The sequence below is a fragment of the Echinops telfairi genome, unplaced genomic scaffold (genome assembly GCF_000313985.2).
Source record: "Echinops telfairi isolate 266 unplaced genomic scaffold, ASM31398v2 ScPeMD7_443;HRSCAF=831, whole genome shotgun sequence".
Classification (NCBI taxonomy): Eukaryota; Metazoa; Chordata; class Mammalia; order Afrosoricida; family Tenrecidae; genus Echinops; species Echinops telfairi.
In genome coordinates, this window is record NW_022104341.1 from 23,924,523 (window position 1) to 23,948,070 (window position 23,548).

The window sequence follows — 23,548 nt, forward strand, 5'->3', positions numbered from 1 at the left end:
CATGACGCATCAGGCAGAGCGCCAGCGAAACAGCTTCCTACCAGAGGAGATAAACCTGATGGTCATGTGCCTGCGGGGTTGTCTTCCCTAGTCAGCACTTCAGCTTCACCTCCTTCTTCCTTTCACCCCCGGTTCTCAGTCCCCAGCTGGACTGAACCAAGTCCACACCCTCCCAAGGTTGCACTGACCAGAGCTCACCGCCAGCCTTTTGCTGCAGCGAAGGAAGGGCCTGGGACTCCCAGGGATCCTTAGGAAGTCTTCTCACTAATCCCGGGACACACATCTATCCCTTGAACGGCTGAGTTTTTCTAAATGCTCAGCTCCGCCGGATCTTCATTGCACCCACCCAACACATGCAGATGGGCCTCTGCAGCGGTTCCCTGCTTCCCAGCCTGTTGAGAGCCAGCACCCAGCCAGCCTCCCTTCGCTTTCCACCCTGGTGATGCCTCTTACCCACGGGCATGCACACCCTGCTCCTCGCTGTCTCTTGGTGTTCATGCCCTTTGAACTCTTTTATGACATTTGGTTATTGTTGGATCTGTCATTTGTTTGCTTATTTTGGGGAGGAGGGGAGGAGATAATACACACGCTTAACTGGAAAGTCAACCCAAAGACATGAAAATGATTCGTGTAGTTGTTCAAAGGCAGTGCAGCAATCACTGTAGTCAGAAGCTACCCGAAGCCGCTTTAGGGCAAGTGCTCCCCTGCTCAGGACCAGGCAACACGCACCACTCACCCCGCCGCTCAGAGGCTCTCCATGCCAAGAGAAATGGCCCTTGGTGGGTCGCCTGGAGTCTCTAATGAGGGAGGCTCCCAAAGGGCACCATTCTATTAAAAACCCACACACTCGTTATCTTTGGGAGGTAACTGCTCTCCCTATGAATCATCCCGGGTCGACGAGTTTAACCCCATGAGCACTCTTGTTTATCTCCTGATTCACTCGGAGAGACTAGGGAGGAGCAGCCCTGTCGGAAGTGAACTTCCTGTTCTGAGTCCAAGCCTATCATTGTCTGGGGCACACTCATCCTTGCCCCACGGAGAGTGACATCGATGGACAGGAGGTAAAGGGCTTAGGTGAGTGTGCGTGTGTCTGTGTGTGTGTGTGTGTCTCCTAATTCATTTTAGAGAAGCCAAACAAACAAACAAACAAGCAACACACACTCACCGCCATTAAATTGATTCTGACTCATCGCGGCCCTATAGGACAGGCTAGAATTGCCTTTGTGAGGATCCCAGACTGCAACTGTTTCCGGGAGTAGAAAGCCCATCTTTTTCCAGACTGGTGGCTTCAAACTGCCAACCGTGAGCATCACAGGCCAACCATTACGCCACCAGGGCACTTAGGTAAGTCCCATGGTGAACACAGAAGCAAGTAATTAATTCACTGGCACATTAATGTGGACATTAATTATATTTTGTACTAACACACAATTCCTTTAAGAGCTAAAATGAGGGCTCTCTCCTGGTGGCCACGTAGTGGTTAGGCGTTGGACTGCTAATTGGCAGATTTAAAATGATCTTCCAAGTAAATATTCTCAAGTTACATAGGACAAAATGAGGCTCACAGAATTTACTGAAGCATATTCAAAACAGACCAGTCACTTTTTGAAGTGTGAAGTCAATTGACAGGGATACTGACCTCAGTAGCCAACAGAGAGAAACAATTTAAATGTCCATCAGCAGGTGAATGGGCAGTAAGCAAAATGTGTACCTACATCCAAAAGAATATCATCCAATACAGAAAAGTGAATTCCTAATACAGGATCCAATATGGATGAATCTTGACAGCATTCTGCCAGGTGAAATGAGTCAGTCACCCAAGTTGGAATCTGGTAAGACCCCACTTGTATGAAGCATCCAGAAGACACAGGACAGCGAGGACAATGCGTATGGATGTCGGCAGGTGTGGAGAGAGAGAGAAGAGGGGGGCAGTGCTTTGGGGCACCACGTTTCTGTTTATGATGGTGGAATAAGTCGGAGATGAACCATGAAGATGCTTGTACAATATAAGGAGTCTAATTAATGTCCCAGACTGTACCTATAAAAATGCTGAATTATGTTGCAAATGGTGAATGTTTTTGTTTTCTATATTTTACCACGATAAAACAGCAACAACAATAAAAGGATATTTACATAAAAAGCCACTCTTCCTGTCAGATATCCTTCAATTCTAAGCCATAAGATCACTTCCTTTTTTGGTTTCTATCTGAATTTTCTAGCAAAAGACCTCGGGCATGCGACAGAGTTTATGGTCTCACCACCAAATGCACACGCTGTCAAACTGTTTCACTCTTGCCACCCCGGGTAAACGGCATGTCACAACGTCCCCCAGGGCTTCTGAGACACCCTCCAGGACGAAGCAGACAGATAACAGCAGGAGGAGCAAAACGCGGGACTTACCTGTTGAAATAGCAAGCAACCACGGCCCCAGCAACCGTCATTTGCTGGCACGCGAGGATGAATTCGCTCGTCCAGATGAGGCCAAGTAAGTGGTACCACCACATGTACCGGATGCCTGAGAGTGGCTTATATTCCACTTGGCCCCCTTCGACAACATGAGCAGCCCCTACAGTTAAACACAGAACAAGACATGTTTGCCATCAGTGTTTTCCTACGTTGATGTCCGTGGTCCTCCTGGTTCAACTGGCCGACTTCAGGTTTTCCAGGGAGCATGGGTGCCAGCACGTTGCCTGGAGCATCCCCACAACCCAAAATCTCCAGGGCAAATTCCAAAACCGGGAGAGCACACAGTCAACAAATGATGTCAATGGCAGTAAGTGCTGTGATGGATTGGTAGGGCAAATTCCATGGCATTTCACGTCCCCGACCCACTACTATCAGGTCACTCCTGACCCCCGGGGAGCCCACAGGACACGGTGGGACTGCTCCGGAGGGCTGCCAAGACTGTCAGTCTTCACAGGAGCAGACAGCCTCATCTTTTTCCGGTGGAGCAGCTGGTGGGATTGAACCACTGACTTTGTGGTGAGCCGTCCAGCACTTAGCCCACTGCACCCACAGAATTCCTTATTTCACGTAAACGCTAATACCATTGTGGGACGGCGCAGGGCCAGGCAGTGTTTCATTCTGGTGTTCGGAACGTCACTATGAGTCAGAACCGGCCCGAGGGTGTCTACCACCAACGACTATGACTGATACTAGTCCCACAGCACGGACAGGGAGACTGAGGTTTGGAAGCATCAAGTGCCGTCGAAAGTCGCACATTTCACTGTTGGTAGTAGGAGAACAACCTGGAGACGTCAGGTTCTAAACGCCGGGGCCTTTCTACTACAGGCCTCTGGGAGGCAAATGGACTGGTTACGACGATGAATCCAGGCAGCGCTGCTGGTTGTCAACCCCACTCACCACATGTTCACACTTTGTAAAACAGACACGGATCTTCATGTCTGTCTGTTTGTTCCCCCAGAGAGATGCAGCTCCTAGTTTATTTAAAGGGCAAACTCAGCACCGTGGAACTGTCTCCTGGGCCCCAGGGGTAAGCTGGATTTCGAATTTCAGCTTCACCTTTCCTTGCGAGGTCTGCGACGAGCTATTTTGCTGCTAAGGTTTCCGAATCTTTATCTGCAATACTCATTTCCTGGTGATGGTGTGGGGATGGAGTGCAATGACCTAGTGGAGGGCCTGCCTGGCTCATCGAAATAACCCATCATGTGTGAAAACAGTAATTATCACGATTAAATTTCAGGAGCTCAGCAGGGTATCCAACTGAGGAGGGCAGGGTGGCCTTAGAGTGTTCTGCCATTCAGGTGGCTACTTCCTTCTTCCCCAGCCAAAGAATCCCTTGATGAGCTCTGTAGATACTTGCAAATGCATACCCCAGCCTGCGTGGGTGCATTTGATTTCTAGACGTCCTCTAGCTCTGGGTTTTTAAAACATCGTGTATTCATGCCTCAGTACAGCAGTGGCGCCTGGTGGCATAGTGAGGGAGCTCTGGTTGTGCAACAAGCTGGGCACTGAGTTGCAAACCACAAGATCAGTGATTCAAAGCCACTGGTTGCTCTGAGGGAGAAAGATGAGGCTGTCTACTCCCATATAGATTTAAAGCCTTGGAATCCTGAAGGGGCATTTCTAGCCTGCCCTATAGAGTCACTATGGGTTAGAATGGACTTGATAGCAGTGAGCTTTTTGTTGTTGTTGTTGTTATTATTATTGTTGTTTGGAGTGCAGTGGTAAAGCACCAGGCTGCTAAACCAAAGAGTTCGTGGTTCAAATCCAGCTGCTGCTACTCAGGAAAAAGATGTAAGAGTCAGCTTCCCTGAAAATTACCACCTTAGACACCCTGTGACGCAGTTCAACGCGGTCGTATGAGGTCACTATGATTCGGAATCGACCCAACAGTAATGAGTTTTAAAAAAGATAATGTATCACAAGTAAGAGGATGAGTACTTTGATCAATGGAGACACAGCTTGGACCACATTGAAAGGCAAGGAGAGGGACCTGTCCGATCAGAGCACACAGGAGCAAATGAAGGGGGAGGAAGAGAGGGTGAAGCACATCTTGGCCCACCAAGCGTTGAGGATCATATCCCTGCTCAGAGCAGCCAATGCACAGAGAAGACCATATGGCTGGCCCCACTATGAGACATGACATCCCTCACTGACCCATAGCCCTTTGGGAGACAACACTGGAGACACAGTGTGGGAATTGTACCCAATCTGACCCTACCACACCAAGGCAAAACACGAAGGGAGTGCAACAGAACAGCAAGGGGAGTAGAGCAAGGAAGTCCCAAGGGCAAGGGGGTACCAAAAATAGACTGGGGCCAGGGCGTGACACCCCATCAGATTTGACTGGAAAAACAGACCTTGAACTATTTATAGGTTTTTCCTTTTATTGGTCATTGGTTTGTTGTTGTTGTTTTGTTTTCCTTTGTTGCTTTGTTTCACTCTGTCTTGTTTTTTGTGCATATTATTATCCCCGCAGGCCTATTTAGATAAGATAGGCGGGATAAACAATCTGGAGGAGTAAACAACAGGACTGATGGTCTGGGGAAAGATGGGAGAGGGGGAGGTGGGGTTAAGGAAGTGGGTGTTAAAAAACTCAGGGGCAAGGGAACAACAAATGATCCAAATCAGTGGCAAGGAGGGTGTAGGATCAAGGGCATGATCAAGGGCAATGTAACCAAGAGGAATTACTGAAACCCAAATGAAGGCGGAGCATGATAGTGGGACAAGAGGAAAGTAAAAGGAAATAGAGGAAAGGACCAGGAGGCAAAGGGCATTTATAGAGGTCTAAATACAGTCACGTACATATGTAAATATATTTATATATGACAGTGGGGAAATAGATCTACGTGGATATATTTATAGGTTTAGTATTAAGGAAGCAGATGGACATTGGGCCTCTACTCAAGCACTCCCTCAATTCAAGAACACTTTATTCTATTAAACTGGCATTCCATGATGCTCACCTTCCTGACATAATTCCTGAAGACAAAGTAGGTGCATAAGCAAATGTGGAAAAGAAAGCTCATGGTGCGTGGCTATCAAAAGACATAGCATCTGGGGTCTTAAAGGCTTGAGGATAAACAAGCGGCCATCTAACTGAGAAGCAACAATACCCACATGGAAGAAGCACACCAGCCTGTGTGATGGGATCAGGTATCAGGCATCAAAGAACGAAAAATCCTATCAGTGTGAATGAGGGGGCGTGTGGAGTGGCGATGCAGAGCCCATCTGCAGGCAACTGGACACCCCCTGACAGAAGAGTCTCGGGGAGGAGAGGAGCCAGTCAGGTGCAAAACAGCAATGATGAAACATACAACTTTCCTCTAGTTCTTTAATGCTTCCTCCCCTCACTATCATGATCCCAATTCTACCTTAAAAATTTGGCTAGACCAGAGGATGTACACTGGTACAGATAAGAACTGGAAATGCAGGGAATCCGGGACAGATAAAACCCTCAGGACCAGTAATGAGAGTAGAGATGCCAGGAGAGGAAGGGGCAGGTGGGGGAGAAAAGGGGAATGATCACAAGGATCTACATGTGACCCCCTCCCTGTGGGATGGACAACAGAAAAGTGGGTGAAGGGAGACATCGGATAGTGTAAGACATGACAAAATAATAATAATAATTTATAAATTATCAAGGGTTCATGAGGGAGGGGAAAAATGAGGAACTGATACCAAGGGCTCAAGTAGAAAGAAAATATTTGAGAATGATGATGGCAACCAAGGTACAAAAGTGCTTGACACAATGGATGGATGTATGGATTGTGATAAGAGTTGTATGAGCCCCCAATAAAATGATGTTAAAAGCAAAAAAAAAAAAAAAGATAGCTTCATATTTCCAATAGTAGCTATACATTGATTTTCGGTTTATCATCCCTCTATGTTTAGACATTCACAATAGGAGCTGTGTGCACAGGAAGTGGGAGAAGGTAGCCAGGAGTTCACAGACAAAGGCCGGTCTTCATCCTCCGGGTTCTAAGAAAAGTCACGTGGCGAGACAGAGTGGGGCACCTCAGGTTCCTGCGCGGAGTTACTATTTTATGGCACGCTAGGCTCTCTGGCTTGGACAAAACTGGTTTTAGGTAAGGCACGGGCTGATAAATGGTCAAGCTTTTCCAAATTAGGCGTGTGTGGGGAAAACATTCCTGATTTCCAAGAAGCTGACCCCGCACAAATACAGCACAGACTGCTGGAAGTTGGGGCCAGGAGGAGTGGAGCGGTGTGCTGTGCGTCGGCCTGCAGCGCTTCTGACAGTTCACAAAGTGCTTCTCCAAGTCCCCACGGTCCCTGCAAGGAGGGCTCACAACACCTTCACCCAGGGCTGGCCTTCCCACCGACACTGCAGGGGCGTGGGCTCCTCAGACACAGACAACATCCTTGGACGCCCGGAAGGGCCTCTGCTCCCCGCGCTGCCAGTGCTGTCCCGGACCTGGGCGCCCGAGGGCAATCGGTCAGGGTCCAATGAAGGCTTGAGATCGATGACATCCCCGGAACCAGTAAGTTCTTTTTTTTGGAGGAGTCATTTTTAATTTTGAACTTTTTTTTTAATGCCGTTTCCCCGAAAGTAAGACATCCCCGGAAAATAAGACATAGTTTTGCCTCTCGCTGACATATAAGGCATCCCCCCGGAAAATAAGATCTCCCCGAAAATAAGGCCCCCCGAAGCTACTGTAACTCTGGACTCTGGACCATAGTGCCGGGCAGCCTCGCAGATCACTGTTGGCCGCAGCATAGCCGGAACAGACAGGAAGTGCGAGGTCTCTTTTAATAAAACAATAAGCAATAAACGTGTACCGTATTCTTCTTCATGGAAAAATAAGACATCCCCTGAAAATAAGACCTAGCGCATTGTTGGGAGCAAAAATTAATATAAGACACTGTCTTATTTTCGGGGAAACAGGGTGGTAGCCAGCCTATCTTTTCTTTCCGGACAGGGTTTTTCAACCCCAGAACTGACTGACCTTTTTTAGGTTAGATATTCTCTTTGTTGTGTGTGTGTGTGGTGGTGGGGGTAGGGGGCGGCGGGGGGCAGACCTGTACAGTGTAGCATGTTCAGTCGCATCCTGGGCCACCCACTAGATGCCAATGACACCCCTCTCCCCAATACCCTCCCCAGCTATGAGAATCAAAAATGTCTCTGAAAACCCCCAAACCCACTGCCATCAAGTGATTCCAACCCACAGAGATCCCCTTATAGGGCCTCCGAGGCTGTCCATCTTTTGGGGAACAGAGAGACTCATCTTTCTCCCTCGGAGTGGCTGGTGGGTTCGAATTGCTGACCTTGTGGTTAGCAGCCACAATGTACAACCCACTATGGCACCAGGCCTGCGGGCACGGTCAAAGATTCCCTGCCGTGGGGTAGGGCGGGCCTGCTGGAAGTACTTCCTAAAGCACACCTTCTCCCGTGATCCCGCTGGAGAAGGAAAGCCTGGACCGGAGTCTCGGAGGAGCTGGTGGGCGGGGCGCGACTGCTTGACCGTGCCCTCTACTGGATGGCCAGGTCAGTGCAGGCGCGAGCCCCTCCACGACCTGCTCCTTGGGATGCACTAAAGACGGCGTGAAGATACAGGGTACGCGGAGGCGGGATTTCAGGGGCGGTGGCGAGGAGAGCACGAAAGTGCAGGCAGACTTGTGTTCCAGTCTGAGCGCTGTCAGGCAATCTGGAGCCCTGTTCATGTTAAAGAGGGAGTCAGGTCTGGGGGCGGGGGTTCAGACGTGAGTCACATCGGACAGCCACATCTCCACACTGCTCCCTACTGGCGGGCCAACCTCAGGTGACTTACAGGACTCCTTTAGGTCTGTTGGTTCCTCCCCACCACCACCGGACTCCCTGCCCCTTTCTTCAGTCTGTTTGATCCCGTACTGTGAGCCTACCGCACTAGTAACTTCTCATTCCGTCTGCGAATCTATCGTGTCTCACTACTGTGAATGCCATACTTACAGCAAGGCACGCATAGCAGTGTCTGGCGCAGGATGATGAGTGTCATATAGGGCGAGAGGGACTAGTGGAAAGGTTGCCAGTTAGAATCCACCCAGAGGTGCCTTAGGGAAAAAAAGCCTGGAGATTTCATTCTGAGAAATTATATAGTATACTATACTATCCTCACTGCCATCGAGTCGGCTCTGACACATAGAGACCTTATAGGGCAGGCTAGAACTTCCCCCGAGGGTTTCCAAGACTTTAACTCTTTATAGGAGTAGAAAGCCTCCTTTTTATTCCATGGAGCAGCTGGGGGTTTCAAACAGCTGACCTTGTGGTTAGTAGCCCAACTTGTAACCACTAGGCCACCAGGTGGGGGTGGGAGTGTGTGTGGCTGGGGAATTAGTCATTGACAACCCCATGGAGCTTAATAGTCTATTCATGTACCAAAACCCCATTTCTTTATTATCTCAGCATATCGCAGGGAATATACTCCCTGGTTCATTTTATTTTCACGAGTGTTTTCATTGCTCATGGTCCTTTGGCCTTTCAAATACAGTTCAAAATAAGCTTGTCTGTCAGTTTGTTGTACTGTGGGGACTCAGGCGTCTCTGTGATGCTGGAAGCTATGTCACTGGTATTTCAATTAAAAGTAAGATCACCCAGGGTGGGCAGGTTTCAGTAGAGCTTCCAGACTAGGTGAAGAAAGATTAGGAGGTTTATATCGGAAGATTAGCCATTGAAAACTGTACGAATCACAGTGGAACATTGTCTGACATCTTGCCAGCAGATGAGCAGGGTGGAAGACACTGAGAACCTGACCGGGGAAGAGTGGCCTCCCACGCAGTATGGATTTTAATGAAACGCATGGAGCAAAGCTTTCAAGACCTTCATTAGCTGATGAAACTTGATTCAAAATGAGGAGTAATATTAATAATTGTAACATGGAAAGAACAGCATGGACCTAGGAAAATTGAAAGTCATCCAAAATGGTATGGAACTTTAGCAGATAGATAACCCAGGCTGGCTAGAGATGGATCGGTATTGGTCATTTTGAATCTAACAATCACATGGCTTACTGTGCTGGGAAAAATGCAAGTATAGGAGGAATGACATTGCGTTCATCATAAAAAAACAACAACCACCATCTCAAGATCTATCTTGAAGTACAATTCTGTCTGTGATAGGATTATATCTATACATCTACATGGAAGACTAGTTAATACAACTATTAATCAAATTTATGCACCAACCACTAAAGCAGGTGATGAAGAATTTAAAGAATTCTACCAGTTTCTTCATCTGGTGTTGATCGAGCATACAATCAAGATGCATTGGTAGTAATGGCCAATACACATTTTGGTGCCTCAACTGTGAGACTTCTTTCTGGGTAAATTTCACCTGCTGATTCCAAAAAATGGCACCAGTTTCCTCTTATCAGCTCTAGTTTTAGAGATACAGAACATATGCCATGTACCACTCTTCATTCTGCTCACCCATAAAAAAAATCAGCATATTTTAATGTAGTGTTAGCTAGCCTGAGATACAGGAACTGCATACTGGCTTTCTTTAAAGCAGTTTGTGCTGCACTAAATATTTAGGTTAAGTTATACTTCACATGGTATCTTTTGGTCCAAAGATATATTTGAACACTGCAAATTATATGAATTTGGAGTTTCCCCCAAGTATCCATTCACCTTTATTAGAAACTGAATAGCAGGCAGTTCCAATTCATTATCTTAAAGGGCCTGAAACAAGGGTTACTGTACAATAAGCAAGGAGCCCTGCTGGCGTAGTGACCGCTAACCACAAGGTCAGTTATTTGAGCCCACCAAGTACGCTTCAAGAAGAGGTTAGACTCTCTCCTCCCATGAAGATTTACAGCCTCAGACACCCACAGAAGTTCCACTCTGTCCTACAGGGCCGCTGTGATCTTTAATCGACTGTGTGGCAGTGAGTACAATAAATAGAGATCCAAATGTACTGAAACTCAAAGTCGGCCTGTCAGCATTCAGACTCCTTTATTAATATGAAAATATTCCAGACTTGTTAAAAGATGGCACAACGTATCCACCTGTGCCCAGAAACCCCTAAAAAGAAAGTTATAATTTTTTTATAAGGAAACTTGGTGTCAGTCTTACCTCTGCAACATGTTGACTTCTATATATTAAAATATGTTCTGAAATATTTACCGCATAATTTGAAGGAGAAAAATTTAAATCCTCAAAATATTTCTGAAAATCGCTATGAAATCTTACATTTTTGACACTCTAAATTGCCCTTACACCTTCCATGTATGTGTCTTTTCAACTTTATTTTTTATTTTACAACTTGTAGTCTATATACTGTATACCCTCCCACACCAAAAAGCCATCTAATCAATTCTAACTCATAGTGGCCCTATAGGACAGAGAACTGCCCCTTTAGGTTTCCAAACCTTTCAATCCTTTAAAGGCTGCAGTGTGACTGGTGGATTCAAACCACTGACCTTACAGTTGGCAGCTCAATGTATAACCAACTAGCCACTATGGGTCTATATACAGCTTCCCTTACAAGTCTCTTAATACTTAATTCCCCCCTCCCCCCAAAATATTTCTCAGCTTTTTGTTTTATCTTGTAATGTTGGGTTTGAATTCTCATAATTAAAACTAGGATGATAAATTGATACATTGATATAACTTAAAAGCTGACAATAGAGTGGAAGACCATACTTAAGAAACGAGGGCTGATCAGTCTGTGCAATGCAATTTTCTGAATCAGTGACCAAACAATCCCAGGAACAGGCCTAAAAACCAAGACACCAAGAAAGAAAATATTTCCCTCTCTTTTATAATTACTGGCTATTGAAATGCAAAGTTGGAAATAAAGAGGAAGGATTAAGTAGTAGGAAAATAAAGCCTTGGTGATAGAAATGAAGGTGGAGAGCACGTGATAGAATTTTGCAAAACCAGTGAATTATTCATGGCAAACACCCTTTTTCAATACCAGACATGATGACTATGCACATGGTCCTTCAGGGATAAAATTCTCACGCATCAAAAAGAGTATATCTATGGGAAGAGGATTGGAGAAATTCAAAATAATTAGCCCCAAAATGCCAGGCGATGAGTGTAGAACACTAGTACATTAATTACTCATGCAAGTTCAGATTGAAGCTGAAGAAAGCATATCTACAAGAGTCATTTGAATTTCGAAACCATCTCAAGAACAGATTTGACTCATTGAACACTAATGACTGAAGACCAGATGAGTTGTGGGATAACATCAAGAACACCATAGACGAAGAAAGCAGAAGGTCACATAAAAGACTGGGAAGAAAGAAAAGACCAATACGGAAATCAGAAGAAACTCTGAAACTTGTCTTGAATGTAGAGTAGCTAAAATGAATGGAAGAAATGAGGAAGTCAAAGAGTTGAACAGAAAATTCCGAAGGGCGGCTCAAGAAGACAAAGTAGCATACTGAAATGTGCAAACCCTGGAGTCAGAAAGCCAAAGGGAACGACCTTGCTGAGCATTTCTCTAGCTGAAAGAAGTGAAGAACAAACCTTCAAGCCTTGAGGTGCAATATTAAAGGATTCTCTGGGTGAAATATTGAATGATTCAGAAAGCATTAAAAGAAGATGTTGACACAGAGTCAACATCCAAAAAAAAAAGTTTGGAATTAATCTATTTCAAGAGGAAGCATATGATCAAGCACAGATGGTACTGTAGAAAGAAGTCCAAATGGCACTGAGGGCATTAACCAAATCAAGGTTTCAGGATTTGGTGTTATAGTAATCAAAGTGTTTCAACAAATGGATGCAGTGCTGGACCCAATCACCAGTGTAAGCTAAGGCATTTGGAAGACAGCTAGACTTGGCCAACTTACTGGATGAGATTCACATCTGTGTCCATTCCAAAGAAAAGTGACCCAAGAGATATTATTGGACAATATTAATATCCCAAGAAGTGGTTGTTTGAATAGAACCAAGGGATACTTTGAGTGATTTAAAATTATGGAAGGTATGTGTTAGGGTTTTATCCTTTCACCATACTTATTCACCTGCTGTGCTGAGCAAGTGATACCAGAAGCTGGGCTACATGTGGAAGAACTCAGCATCAGGCTTGCAGGAAGGCCTATTAACAGCCTGCACTGTGCCAATGACACAGCTTGCCTGCTGAAAGCCAAAAGGTTTTGAAGCATTGATTGATGAAGATCAAAGACTACAGCCTTCAATATTGTGGTAGTTAAATAATCTGGTGTCAGCTTAAGACTATTAAGCGTGAAGGGGTAGAGGTTAGCCTACCAATCAGGTTGCAGCTTGATGACCTCATTTGGAGGTGCTACAGAGATAAATAGGTCATTGGAAGCCAGACCCATACTCTCTGCCTCGTCTTCCTGCTGACAAGCCACATGAACTACACTGATAGAGCCAGAGCCCTGGAGCTGTAGCCCACCTGGAGATTCATGCCAGTGCTGAGATGCTTCCACCACCACTGGATCCACAAGACTTTCCACCCACTGGCCTGTGATCTTCCTGCATTTGGTGTCACAGAATGTGTTGTGTGAGTCTGAAGAGGAATTTATAGATTGATATTGGATATATGGGCTAATATCAATAGATTGGACTGGGCTGGGTTGTTTTCTTAATATACAATTACCCTTTGATAAAAAGCTCTCTTACACACGAGTGTCTATGGGTTTGTTTCTCTACTCAACCTAAAGAAACACAAGTATGGATTGTGACTCAATATAAAGCAAACAAAAATCCTCACCAAGGGACCAACAGACGACATCGTGGTAAACAGAGAAAAGATTGAAATTGATAGATCTCATTTTTATTGAGTCCACAATCAATGCTCATGGAAGCAGCAATCGAGAACTCCAAGGCTGTGTTTCACTGGGTAAATCTTCTGACGAGCCTTTTAACTATGCAGAAGAGCAGAGAAAACACCGTGAGGACTAAGGTGTGCCTGATCCAAGCCATGCATTTTCAAGGGACCCCTATGCACGTGGAAGCTGGACAACGCCTAAGAAAGACCACAGAATCACGATGCGATGCGTGTGAACTATGGCAAGTACCAGGAACTGCCAGAAGCACAGACGAGTCTGTCTTTGGTGAAGTACAGCCATAACGTTCCGTAGAAGCAAGCGTGGAGAGACTTCACCTCCCCTACGTTGGACATGCTATCAGGAGAGAGAAAGTGAATCAGGAACGAGCGTCATGTTTGGGAAAGCAGGTGAGTGAAAACGAGGAAGACCTCAACGAGATGGACGGCACAGTGGCTGCAACAACGAGCGCAAACCGGAATGACGGTGAGCACGGTGCACTAGTGTGTGCTGCTGTGCAGAGGGGCTCTGAGTTGGGACCAACTTGATGGGATCCCGCGACAGCATCTCATCCCGTGACAACATCTCATTCCATGAAAACCCTTTGGGAAGAAGTGGGAGTTTCATTAAACTGAGTTTTCTTATTATTCATTTACATGCTATGTGTCTCTACTAATTTCAGCCTTGCAACATCTCTCAGTAAAATTTTGTGGTTCTGTACAAAATAAAACAAAATGCAAATCCTCTGGAGCACAGGTCCACTCTGACACGTCACAAGTTAGAGTTACTGAACAGCAACTAGTTTTATAAAGGATTACAGTTAGTTACATGATTCCAGTTCTGAAATCAACTTAAAAATATTTATTGGGCACAGACTGCATACTGGGATTATGCTGGACATTAGCTATTGGACAAACAATGGAAGAAAAAGATCAGAAAAAAGAATACCTAAGTGATTATCTATTTATCTACTTCTCGACGCTTCTTCTGAACAAATGCTTTCTGTTTTTCTCCACTCTCCAAAAGCGCCTTTCTGTTCTCACTCACAGGCATGACCGCATTTCCTGTTCCTTGGAGACAATGGAAGTGATCAGAAAGCCTCTGCTAGTGCCCACCCCTAAATTGACCCTCTAGTTGCAGGTGCCCATAATTTCCCCACATCTTAATTATGATAACTGTCCACAATCTTAAAGGCCCTTCAAAGAGATGGATCCACACAGTGGCTGCAACAGTGCGCTCCAATCCACCACCATTTGTGAGGCTGGCACCAGACCAGGCGGGCTCATGTTCTATTGTACAGAATGTCACTATGATTCACACTCTACCAGCAACTCCAGGGCCACAGTGGCTAATCATTTGGTTGACTGCTAACTGAAAGGCTGGTCATTTGATCCCACCAACCAGTGCAAGGGAGAAAACGCCTGGCGATCTATGCCCATCAAGATGCTAGCTCAGTAGAGCCTATGGGCAGGCCTCCTTCGCCTTTTAGTGTCCCCATGAGTTAGAAAGGACTGGGGGTGGTGGGGAGGTCACACCACCAGGTCTCTACAGGAGCAGAGTGCCCGCCAGGCCTTTCTCCTGTGGTGGCACGGAGTGGGTTCAAATGACCAACCTTGTGGTTAGCAGCCAAGTGCTTCAGCACTGCACCGCCAGGGGACCTCTTCTCTCTACACTCATTGTAATCTCAGGGTTGACCTACTTCTCATATACCTCCAGTACAGCTGTCCAGCCAGGGCCTCGCCTTGAACTTTAAACTCAGAGAGCGAACGGCGTCCTCGACATCTTCCTTTGCTGTCTCACAGACACAAGCCGATGAATGCAGCCAAAGATGAATTTATTTTTGTTTTTTTCTTGAAAAGTCAAGGTTTCTATCTGACACATTAATGAATGAGGAACTCAATGACTAGTCACAACTGGCTCGAAGTAGAATGCAAAGTGACATTTAAAGAGATAGTAACCAATGTGGCACTTAATTTACAAATAGATGCGCAATTGGTAGGTAATCTGGCATTCAATTGGGCCTAAGTCATTCAAATTGCTATGGACCAAACTGATTGGCATTTTAATGGGATACTGAATGGGTTATTTAAATTTTTAAAAACAGTTTTACTGGCATATAATTCACATACTGTACATTCAATGGTTTAAACATAATAAAAAGAGCTGTGGAATCATTACCACAATCAATTTTAGAACATTTTCTTCATAACTGTATGCATTGTTTCTGTTAGCGTCCTATTCCCAACCTCCCCTGCCATAACTCTTCAAAATATATCAATCCAGTTATTGTCTCTGGACCGGTCCTGGATTTCATAGTAGCACTGTTGGCACAGGGGGGACGTGTTGGGCTACTAGTTATAAGGTCAGTAGTTCAAAACCACCTGCTGCTCCTCAGGAGAAAGATGAGGCTTTCTACTCCAGTAAAGAGTGGTTGTTGTTAGATGCCATCTAATTGGTTCTGACCCACAGGGACCTTATTTATGCACAACAGAACAAAACACTGCTCAGTCCTATCTAGCCACACAGCTTTCTTATGATTGAACCCATTGTGGCCACCCCTGTGTCGATCCATCTCATTGAGGGTCTTCCTCTTTCTCACTGCCCCTCCACTCTACCCAGCATGATGTCCTTCCCCAGGGACTGGTCTCTCCTGACAACACGTCCACAATATGCAAGGTGATGTCTTGTCATTCTGGCTTCTAAGGAGTACCCTGGCCTTAATTCGTCTAAGACAGATCAGTGTGTCCTTTTATCGGTCCACGGTACTTTCAGTATTCTCTTCTAGCACCACAATTCAATGCAGCCATTCGTCTTATACATTTCCATCTTTCACATGCAGATGAGGCAGTTGAGAATACCACGGCTTGGGCCAGGTGCACCTGAGGCTTATTTGTCCTATTAGTGCTTCTGAACACGCTAACGAGGTCTCAGGCCGCAGATTTGCCTAATGCAATGCATCTTTTGGTCTTTTTACTGCTGCTTCCCTGAGCATCGATTGTGGACCCCAGCAAGACAAAATCCTTGGCAACTTCAGTCTTTTCTCCAGTGACCATGACGTTGTCACCGGCTGGTCCCGTGCTGATGGTTTTGGTTTCAGTCTGATACCACAGGTTGCTCGGAGTCGTTTCTGACTGGATGGCAGTGATTTTGTTTGTTTGACTAGGACTTCATACAAAGAAAATCACTTAAAAAAACAACAACCAACAATAATAACAAAATAAAACACAGAAAATTTTCAATCCAAAAGAAAGCAGAAAAGAACAAAAACTAGAACAAATTTAAAATGAGACAAAAAGAGAAAACAAATAAGGTGCTGGGATTAATCCACTTTCCAATATACTCAGTCTGATAGCAAAGTCATCCACATCTCTGGTCAATGATCAGAGGAGTCTCTGGAGGTTTAATCCACGTGGAGACCCTGCCGATAGATTTTGGACTTGCAATGTCAAACTTAGCCTTCTGCAAACTGGGTGCTCAGAATTTAAGCTCTAATACAGTTCCCTCCTATGGTCTTGGATTTCATTGTTTACTATACTTGGATCACACAAGCTGGTATACTTCTTCCATGTGGATTTAGCAAAGATTAATTTCTGATCTTCACCCACAACCTGCTTCTTTCAAAGTCTTGCCCCATCTCAGATTACGGCTCAGGCCAAAAAACCCTTATAATCATTTCCAAACTCCTCCCTTTACTTCATACCACACATATCAGGAAATCCTTCAGGTTTACCTTCAAACTTGATCCAAAATCCAACATGTCACCTGACTTCTGCCATTACCATACCCCTCTAAGCCACCACCAAGTCCTCGCGGCTCAGTATTATTAAAACGTAAGCCAGGTCATATTATCATCCATTTAAACTGCTAGACTGACTTTCAATCGAACTCAGATCAATAGCCAAAGTTCCTGTCAAGCCCTAGGGAGCCTTAGAATCTGACTCCATGTTCTTTCTGACCCGCCCTTTAACTCTGGCTGTACCAGTCCCCCGAGTCAGGCCTTCGGGGGAGCACCCAATTCCTGCTGTTCCCCCTGTCTGAGATACAGTCTCTCCCCTCAGACAGGCTCTTCCTTCACCTCCTGGGAATCTCTGTTCAGTGCTTCTTCCACCTTCTCAGGGAGGTCCTTCTTGATCCGCAATTTTAAAATGGCAGCTCCCTCCATGTTTGTTTTCCTCTGTACTGTGACTCCACGTGCCGTGTACTAGAAAACGCACTGACTTAGTTTGCTTAAGCGCCTACCTCCTTCCACCTCCCAAACCGGAAGGAACGCACCTATCACAGGACCTGACACACAGTAAGTGCTCGATAAACATTTGTTGAATGATTAGATGTGTCAAGTAATACATTCTATCAAAGAGATTTGGAGACAGTTTTCTGGAGCCCTCCTTAAAGAACATCAATAGCATCTGGGCTAGATGTAAATCCGGATGCTGTTAGCACGCTTTAAAACATCTCAGAAGACTTGGGTGGCACAGGTAAGCCATCGCGCGTGGCAGCTCTTGAAGGGAGCTGGTCCAGCTGGGTAGGACAGTTTTCTAGAGGAAAGAGGCTCACATCTAGCATGATTGGATGGTAACGGATTTTGAGCATCATACTGTTTATAGCAAACAAGGGCCTACTGATTTATTCATAAATCTCACTGCTAGGGGATCTTTACAGACACTGCTAAAAACAAACAGTTGTCAAGGAGCCAGGCCAATTCCAGCTCCTGGGAACCCCGTGTGTGTCAGGGTAGAACTGTGCACGGTGGTCTTTTCCAAGGCTACTTATTCAGAAGTAGATTGCCTGGCCTTTCTTCCAAGGCACGTCTGGGTGCACCCAAACCTCTAGCCTTTCAGTTAGCAGTCAAGCACATTAAATGAACCCTTTATTCCACCCAGGGACTACAGAAACCAAACCAGAGCCTATCAACTAGTTAACAGCCCATCTGGGTAAAAAGACTCCACTTCCGTTCCCTCTCTTGCTTCTCCTTCATGCATGTTCCCCCTTCTTTTTGATGCATTCGAATATTAATCCATTCCTCCAAAGGACACAATGGAAAACCCACAAGTATTTCCCCACCGAGGAAATCCCCAAGGTTAGACTCCAGAAAAGAGCCTGTGGCCGCTGCATGTGTGGGGATGCTAAGTTAAATGAGCCTGCCCCACAGGCCGCCTCAAGTCTTTTCTCCAGAGAGGGCAGCCCACCGTCTCACGCATGCCAGTAGCTGGGGCATCTTCTGCTGGTCTTCTGGCTCCGGGCGGGCTGGCTTCCTCTCTGGCCTCTCCCACTGGGTGAAAAGGCCTTTGGAAACAAAGGGAGGTCTGTGCACCTGGGTCCGCCCACAGGTGAGAGACTAGGGGTGGGGGGGGGGGTCAGGGAGCCTGAGGGGACAATCCAATCTGATCTGTAGGAGGCCCGAAATGGGGGGGAGGAAAGGAGAAGTGGGGGCTCTGTGTGGCACCCTCACAAGCTAACTGGAAGTTCACCAGCTTGAAAACACCACCTGCTCCATGGGAGAAAGGCAGGGTTTCTACTCCGGTGAAGAGTTACAGTCTTGGAAACCCAGCGAGGCAGTGCCACTCTGTTCCACAGGGTGGCTGCGAGTCAGGATTGACCCCAGGGCATGAGTTTGGTTGAGTTTGGTTGGGTTTGGAAGACCAACTTGCTTAGACACCTCCAAGAGGTTCCTGCCATTGCTTTCGTTCCTGCCCTTTGAGTCCTCTCACTGCTTGTTCACCTCTTGTTTATTTTGCTTCTGCCACGGATAGAGAACTGCCACGCTTCCAATACGTGTTTGTGGCAGTTACGTAATCTCCTGTGAACATGCGTGAAGGGGTGGAGTCTAGCCTGTCAATCAGGTCATAGCCTGATTGATCCCTCCTTATGAACATGGCCTTCTCCTGCGGCTTCTGGGCACTCCTCTCTTCCTCCCTGGAGGTGGGACACACGGGCTCTCTGCTACACGTTCTGTTGACAAGACACATGAAGCTATGCTGATGGCAGCCAGAGCCCTGGAGCTGGAGGAGCCACATGGAGAGCCGCATCAGTGCTGAGGTGCTTCCACAAGACTTTCCAGCCACTGGTCTGTGATCTTCCTGCTTTCGGCATCATTGCATGTGCTGCGTGAGCCTGTAGAGGATTTATGGACTAGCATTGGACATATGGGCTAATACCAGACTTGTGGGCTAATATTGAACTTATGGGATCGTTCTGGACTGGGCCGGCGTGTTTTCTTAACATACAATTACTCTTGGATATAAAACTCTCTCTTGCACATATATTAGTGTCTCTGGATTTGTTTTCCTAATCAACCCAGACTAGCACAAAGTCCATGCAAGGCAGCAATTCCACGCTGTACCGCCTTTAGCTCTGAAGAATAATCTACTTGGCCCCCAACACCCCCCCTCCCCATGCTCAAACTTGTCAGCAAGTCCCTTTTGCAGGTCTTCTCCTTTCATGCTTGGCTCTCCCTAACCCCCCACCCCCGCCCCGTCCCCGCCAGGTCCTCGCGTCATGCTCTATCCCAGTCCACTCAATTCCCTTTTGCTGCCTTCTCTGTTTTCTGATCTTTGGGAAATCCTCAACCCACCCTCTGAGACGCCCTCCCTGACTCACAGTGGGTTAGGCCTCATTCTCGGCCTTCCCATAGCTCCCCGAACTTCTCCCATCATGACACTAATCAACCTTGACTGCGCTTACCTATGTACTTATCAATCTGTCCGGCCAGATCCCTCGCGGTGAGAGGAGAAAACTAGCTCTGTCTTGTTCTCCATTTTTCCAGAGCCTCTTGCCCAGAGCCCCGTCCGTCCCCACAAACCAAGCAGCAAAACCCAACCTTGCTGCTGCTGGGTCTACTCCCACTCATGGTTGCTATGCGGGCTCTGCTCCAAACGACAGCACTTAGTGATGAAGATCAAACACTACAGCGTCAGTACGGATGACGTTTCAACCCCGAGATAAACATCCTCACACCGGGATCAAGAAGCAGCGTCGAGATAAGTGGAGAAAATATTGACGTGGCCAAGGACTACACAAATGGCACCGATCTAAACTATGGTACTCTCAGTCTCCTCGTGTGGAAGCCGGGCATTGAATTAGGACAAGCCCAGAAGAATCGATGTCTTTGAATTATGGTGTTGACGAAGAGTATTCAAAGTGCCACGGACTGCCAGAAGAACAAACGTATTGTCTTGGAGAAGTAGAGCCAGAATGCCTCCCAGATGCCAGACCATCCCACGCACTTTGGACATGTTGTTAGGAGAGACCAGTCCCTGGACAAGGGCATCGTGCTCGGTAGAAGGTCAGGGAAAGGAGGAAGACCACCAAGGCGAAGGGCCGGCACAGTGACTGCAGCCAAGAGCGCAAACATCACAATCACTGAGTTTGGCACAGGGCTTGACTGGGGGCTTCTTTAGCTTCTGCTCCCCATGTGCCTGAAGCCCCCTTGTCCTGCACAGGAGTGGAGCTGCAGGAGCCCTGTGACCTGCCCAGAGCGCAGACCTGGGGACAACAGGCCCTGCAGTCAGAGGAGAGGGAGCAGACGTCATTCTTGGAGAGCTGCTTGGGAAGGGGTGGGCCGGGAAGGCAGAGGGAGCTGACAAGAGGCCTCAAGTTATGTGGACAATGGCTCCCTGAACCTCACCTTCCCATGCTGAGATCCTGCCGGCAGCAGGCTGGTTGTGGTCCTTAGTGCCATCGCGTGCTACTGAGTCAGACTGCTCCATATGGTTTTCTGGACTTCTTAAGAGTGGCAAGCAGATGGGAAGGAGAGTGGACAAGGAATAAGGTTCCTGGTCATCCTCCGGAAGGTTCACTGGAATGGGACCTCCTTGTGCACTTGACATATAGGAGGGAGAAATTCCCTCATGCTTTCTTTAGACCATTGTTATCTTGAGGGTTCTGTCGCTCCTAGCAGGAACCCCAGTGGCTTAGTGGTTACTTGTTGGGCTGCTAACATGTCAAAACCCATCAGCTGCTCCAAGGGAGAAAGATGGGGCTTCCTACTCCCATAAAGAGTTAGTCTCAGGAACCCACAGGAGCTGTTCCACCCTCTCCTCTGTGGTTGCTGTGGGTCAGAGTTGACTCAATGGCAGTGAGCTTGGTGTGGCTTTATCCTTTTTGAACAAAGCTCATTCTGACAGATTACATCCTATCCAAGGTTCCTTCCCAGGTAATTGCTGGAAGCTCACTGCAACTTCCGTAAGCTTCCGGAGACCTCTACAGATGAGGATGTCTCTAGACATCTTTGGGGATTTGGGTTTTCAAGAGCTGCTCCATCTAGGGAATCTGTTCTTTCAATATATGTCCAGAGCTAATAGCTCTGCCATCAAGCCAATTCTGACGCATAGCAACCCTATAGGACAGGGCAGAACGGCCCCTGTGAGTTTCCTGCACTGTAACTCTTTACGGGAGTAGAAAGCCTCGTCTTTCTCCTGTGGAACAGCTTGTTCTTTTGAACTGCTGACCTTGGGTTAGCAGCCCCGTGAGTAACCACTATGCCACCCAGGCTCCTAGCCCAGGCTCATAAGGGACACAATGAGCTTGATGGAAACATTAAGGAACTGCATACAAACAAAACCGCCTCGGAAGGACAGCAACATGCTCCTTTTCAGCAAGCGCGGTGAGAGTTTGTCTCATGTACTTCGGACACATTATCAGAAGAGACCCGTTCCTGCAGAAGGACATCACGCTTCCTCAAGTCGGAGGGCAGCAAAAAGGCGGAAGACCCTCAGTCCGATGAGTTGAGACCGTGGCTGCAAAGACGGGCTCAAACATAAGAACACATGTGAGGCTGGCGCAGACGCAGGCGGGCGGTGTGTCCTTCTGTGGTACACAGGGTCACCATGAGTCGGAGCCAACTCAGTCGCACATGACAACAACAACCCACTGTCACCGAGTCCATTCCAACTCTTAGCAACCCTGGATAGGGTTCCCCGGCTGGGAATCTGTGCGGGAGCAGCCTCATCTTTCTCCTTTGAAGGAGCTGGTGGGTTTGAACTACCCACCTTGTGGTTCACAGTACAACATTTACCCAACAACACCACCAGGGCTGCTTAAGGAATGACATTTACCTTGTTAATCTGACATCTGCTGGAGTTTGTATCTGCCTAGTGACAGTCTCGAAAGGACCTTACACATTTGTCTTTACCTCCGGGTATAAATATGGGTTCTGATCAAGTCGGATAGGGGAGTTACAGAAGATTTACAACAGTGCTACTTCAAGTGTGGTCCACACGAGCCACCACCCTCACACATTTTATGACTAATATGCAGTGGGATAAGGAACTTCCATCAGAATGGAGATCAACTGTGTCACTAAGCACACTCTTTTTCTGGGCTGACATTACTATTATTTTTCCATGGCAAAATGTTCTCAAGGATGAAGCAATGGGGAGATATTCGTTCTGGCATGGGCTTCCTACCTAGTTTGACAGCAGTTCTTTGAGTGCTGTCTAAAATGTAGTTGCCCTTCAAAATCTGAAGAGAGGTTTAAAATATATAGATACTTGTAATCGCCCAAACCGATGGCATTAGAACCTCTGGGGACAGGATTTGGGCATCTGTGTTTGTATGAAGTACCACTGGTGACTGTGAGGAATGCCCATTTGGACATGACAAGGGGATGGACTGAAGTACATGAACATCTGGGTGCATTTACTTTAAACTCCAGCTACCCTTACTGAGCACAAGAGAATTTTAATAGAACTTTTGGGGTTCTTCTTTATCCCTTAGGGTCAATTATTGTTGTTGTGCACAGCCGAGTCCATTCCGGCTCATAGGGACTGCTGTGATGGAGTGAAATTGTCCGGCAAGACTTCCTTAGGGGTGTCTTTCCAGGAGCTGAGCAGAGGCGCTCGCTGGAGAGGAGGTGGCTAATTACTTCGGATAATCCAAACTCAGAGATTTGTGAGGCTCTGGTTTCTACCGGCCTTTGTTCCAATCGCAGTTTCCCCTAAAGCTCCTTCAGTCCCTGCTGCTTGTATTCTCATGTAATGCAAACCTGGTTCCTTTAAAGCCAATACAAAAGAGGGGAAAGGATTTCTGCTTTCACCAGCCTGTGTGACCCAAGGATTGTAGACAATATAATCCAAATCCGAAGGAGGGAATGGTATCAGAGCTCAAACTGTGAACTCCTGGTCTGCAGAGGGCTAACGAATGACAGTGGAAATCCAGAATCCATAGCAGGATCTGCACGTGGGTGAAAACGCTGGTGACTTCCCTCTGACTGTCGTTGGGGGATGTGACTAGTCTAGTTATTAGTAGAGACAGTTAAAGTAGATTAAAATATAGCATCTGCTTTGAATGGTTAAAATGTAACACGTGAAGAGATGACAAAATACCCATTTATAAACTATCAAGGGCTCATG

At 46.7% G+C, this 23,548-nt stretch overlaps 1 protein-coding gene across 2 annotated transcripts in view; it reads right to left on the reverse strand.

Moving 5' to 3' along the window:
- SLC44A3 (solute carrier family 44 member 3) overlaps nt 1-23,548 on the reverse strand; it is a 109,958-nt gene that overhangs the window by 46,807 nt on the left and 39,603 nt on the right. For both annotated transcript variants that reach the window (XM_045292164.1, XM_004699570.2), the window contains one exon: nt 2,401-2,566. In XM_045292164.1, coding sequence (XP_045148099.1) covers nt 2,401-2,566 — 166 coding nt within the window. The remainder of the gene's footprint in view (nt 1-2,400; nt 2,567-23,548) is intronic.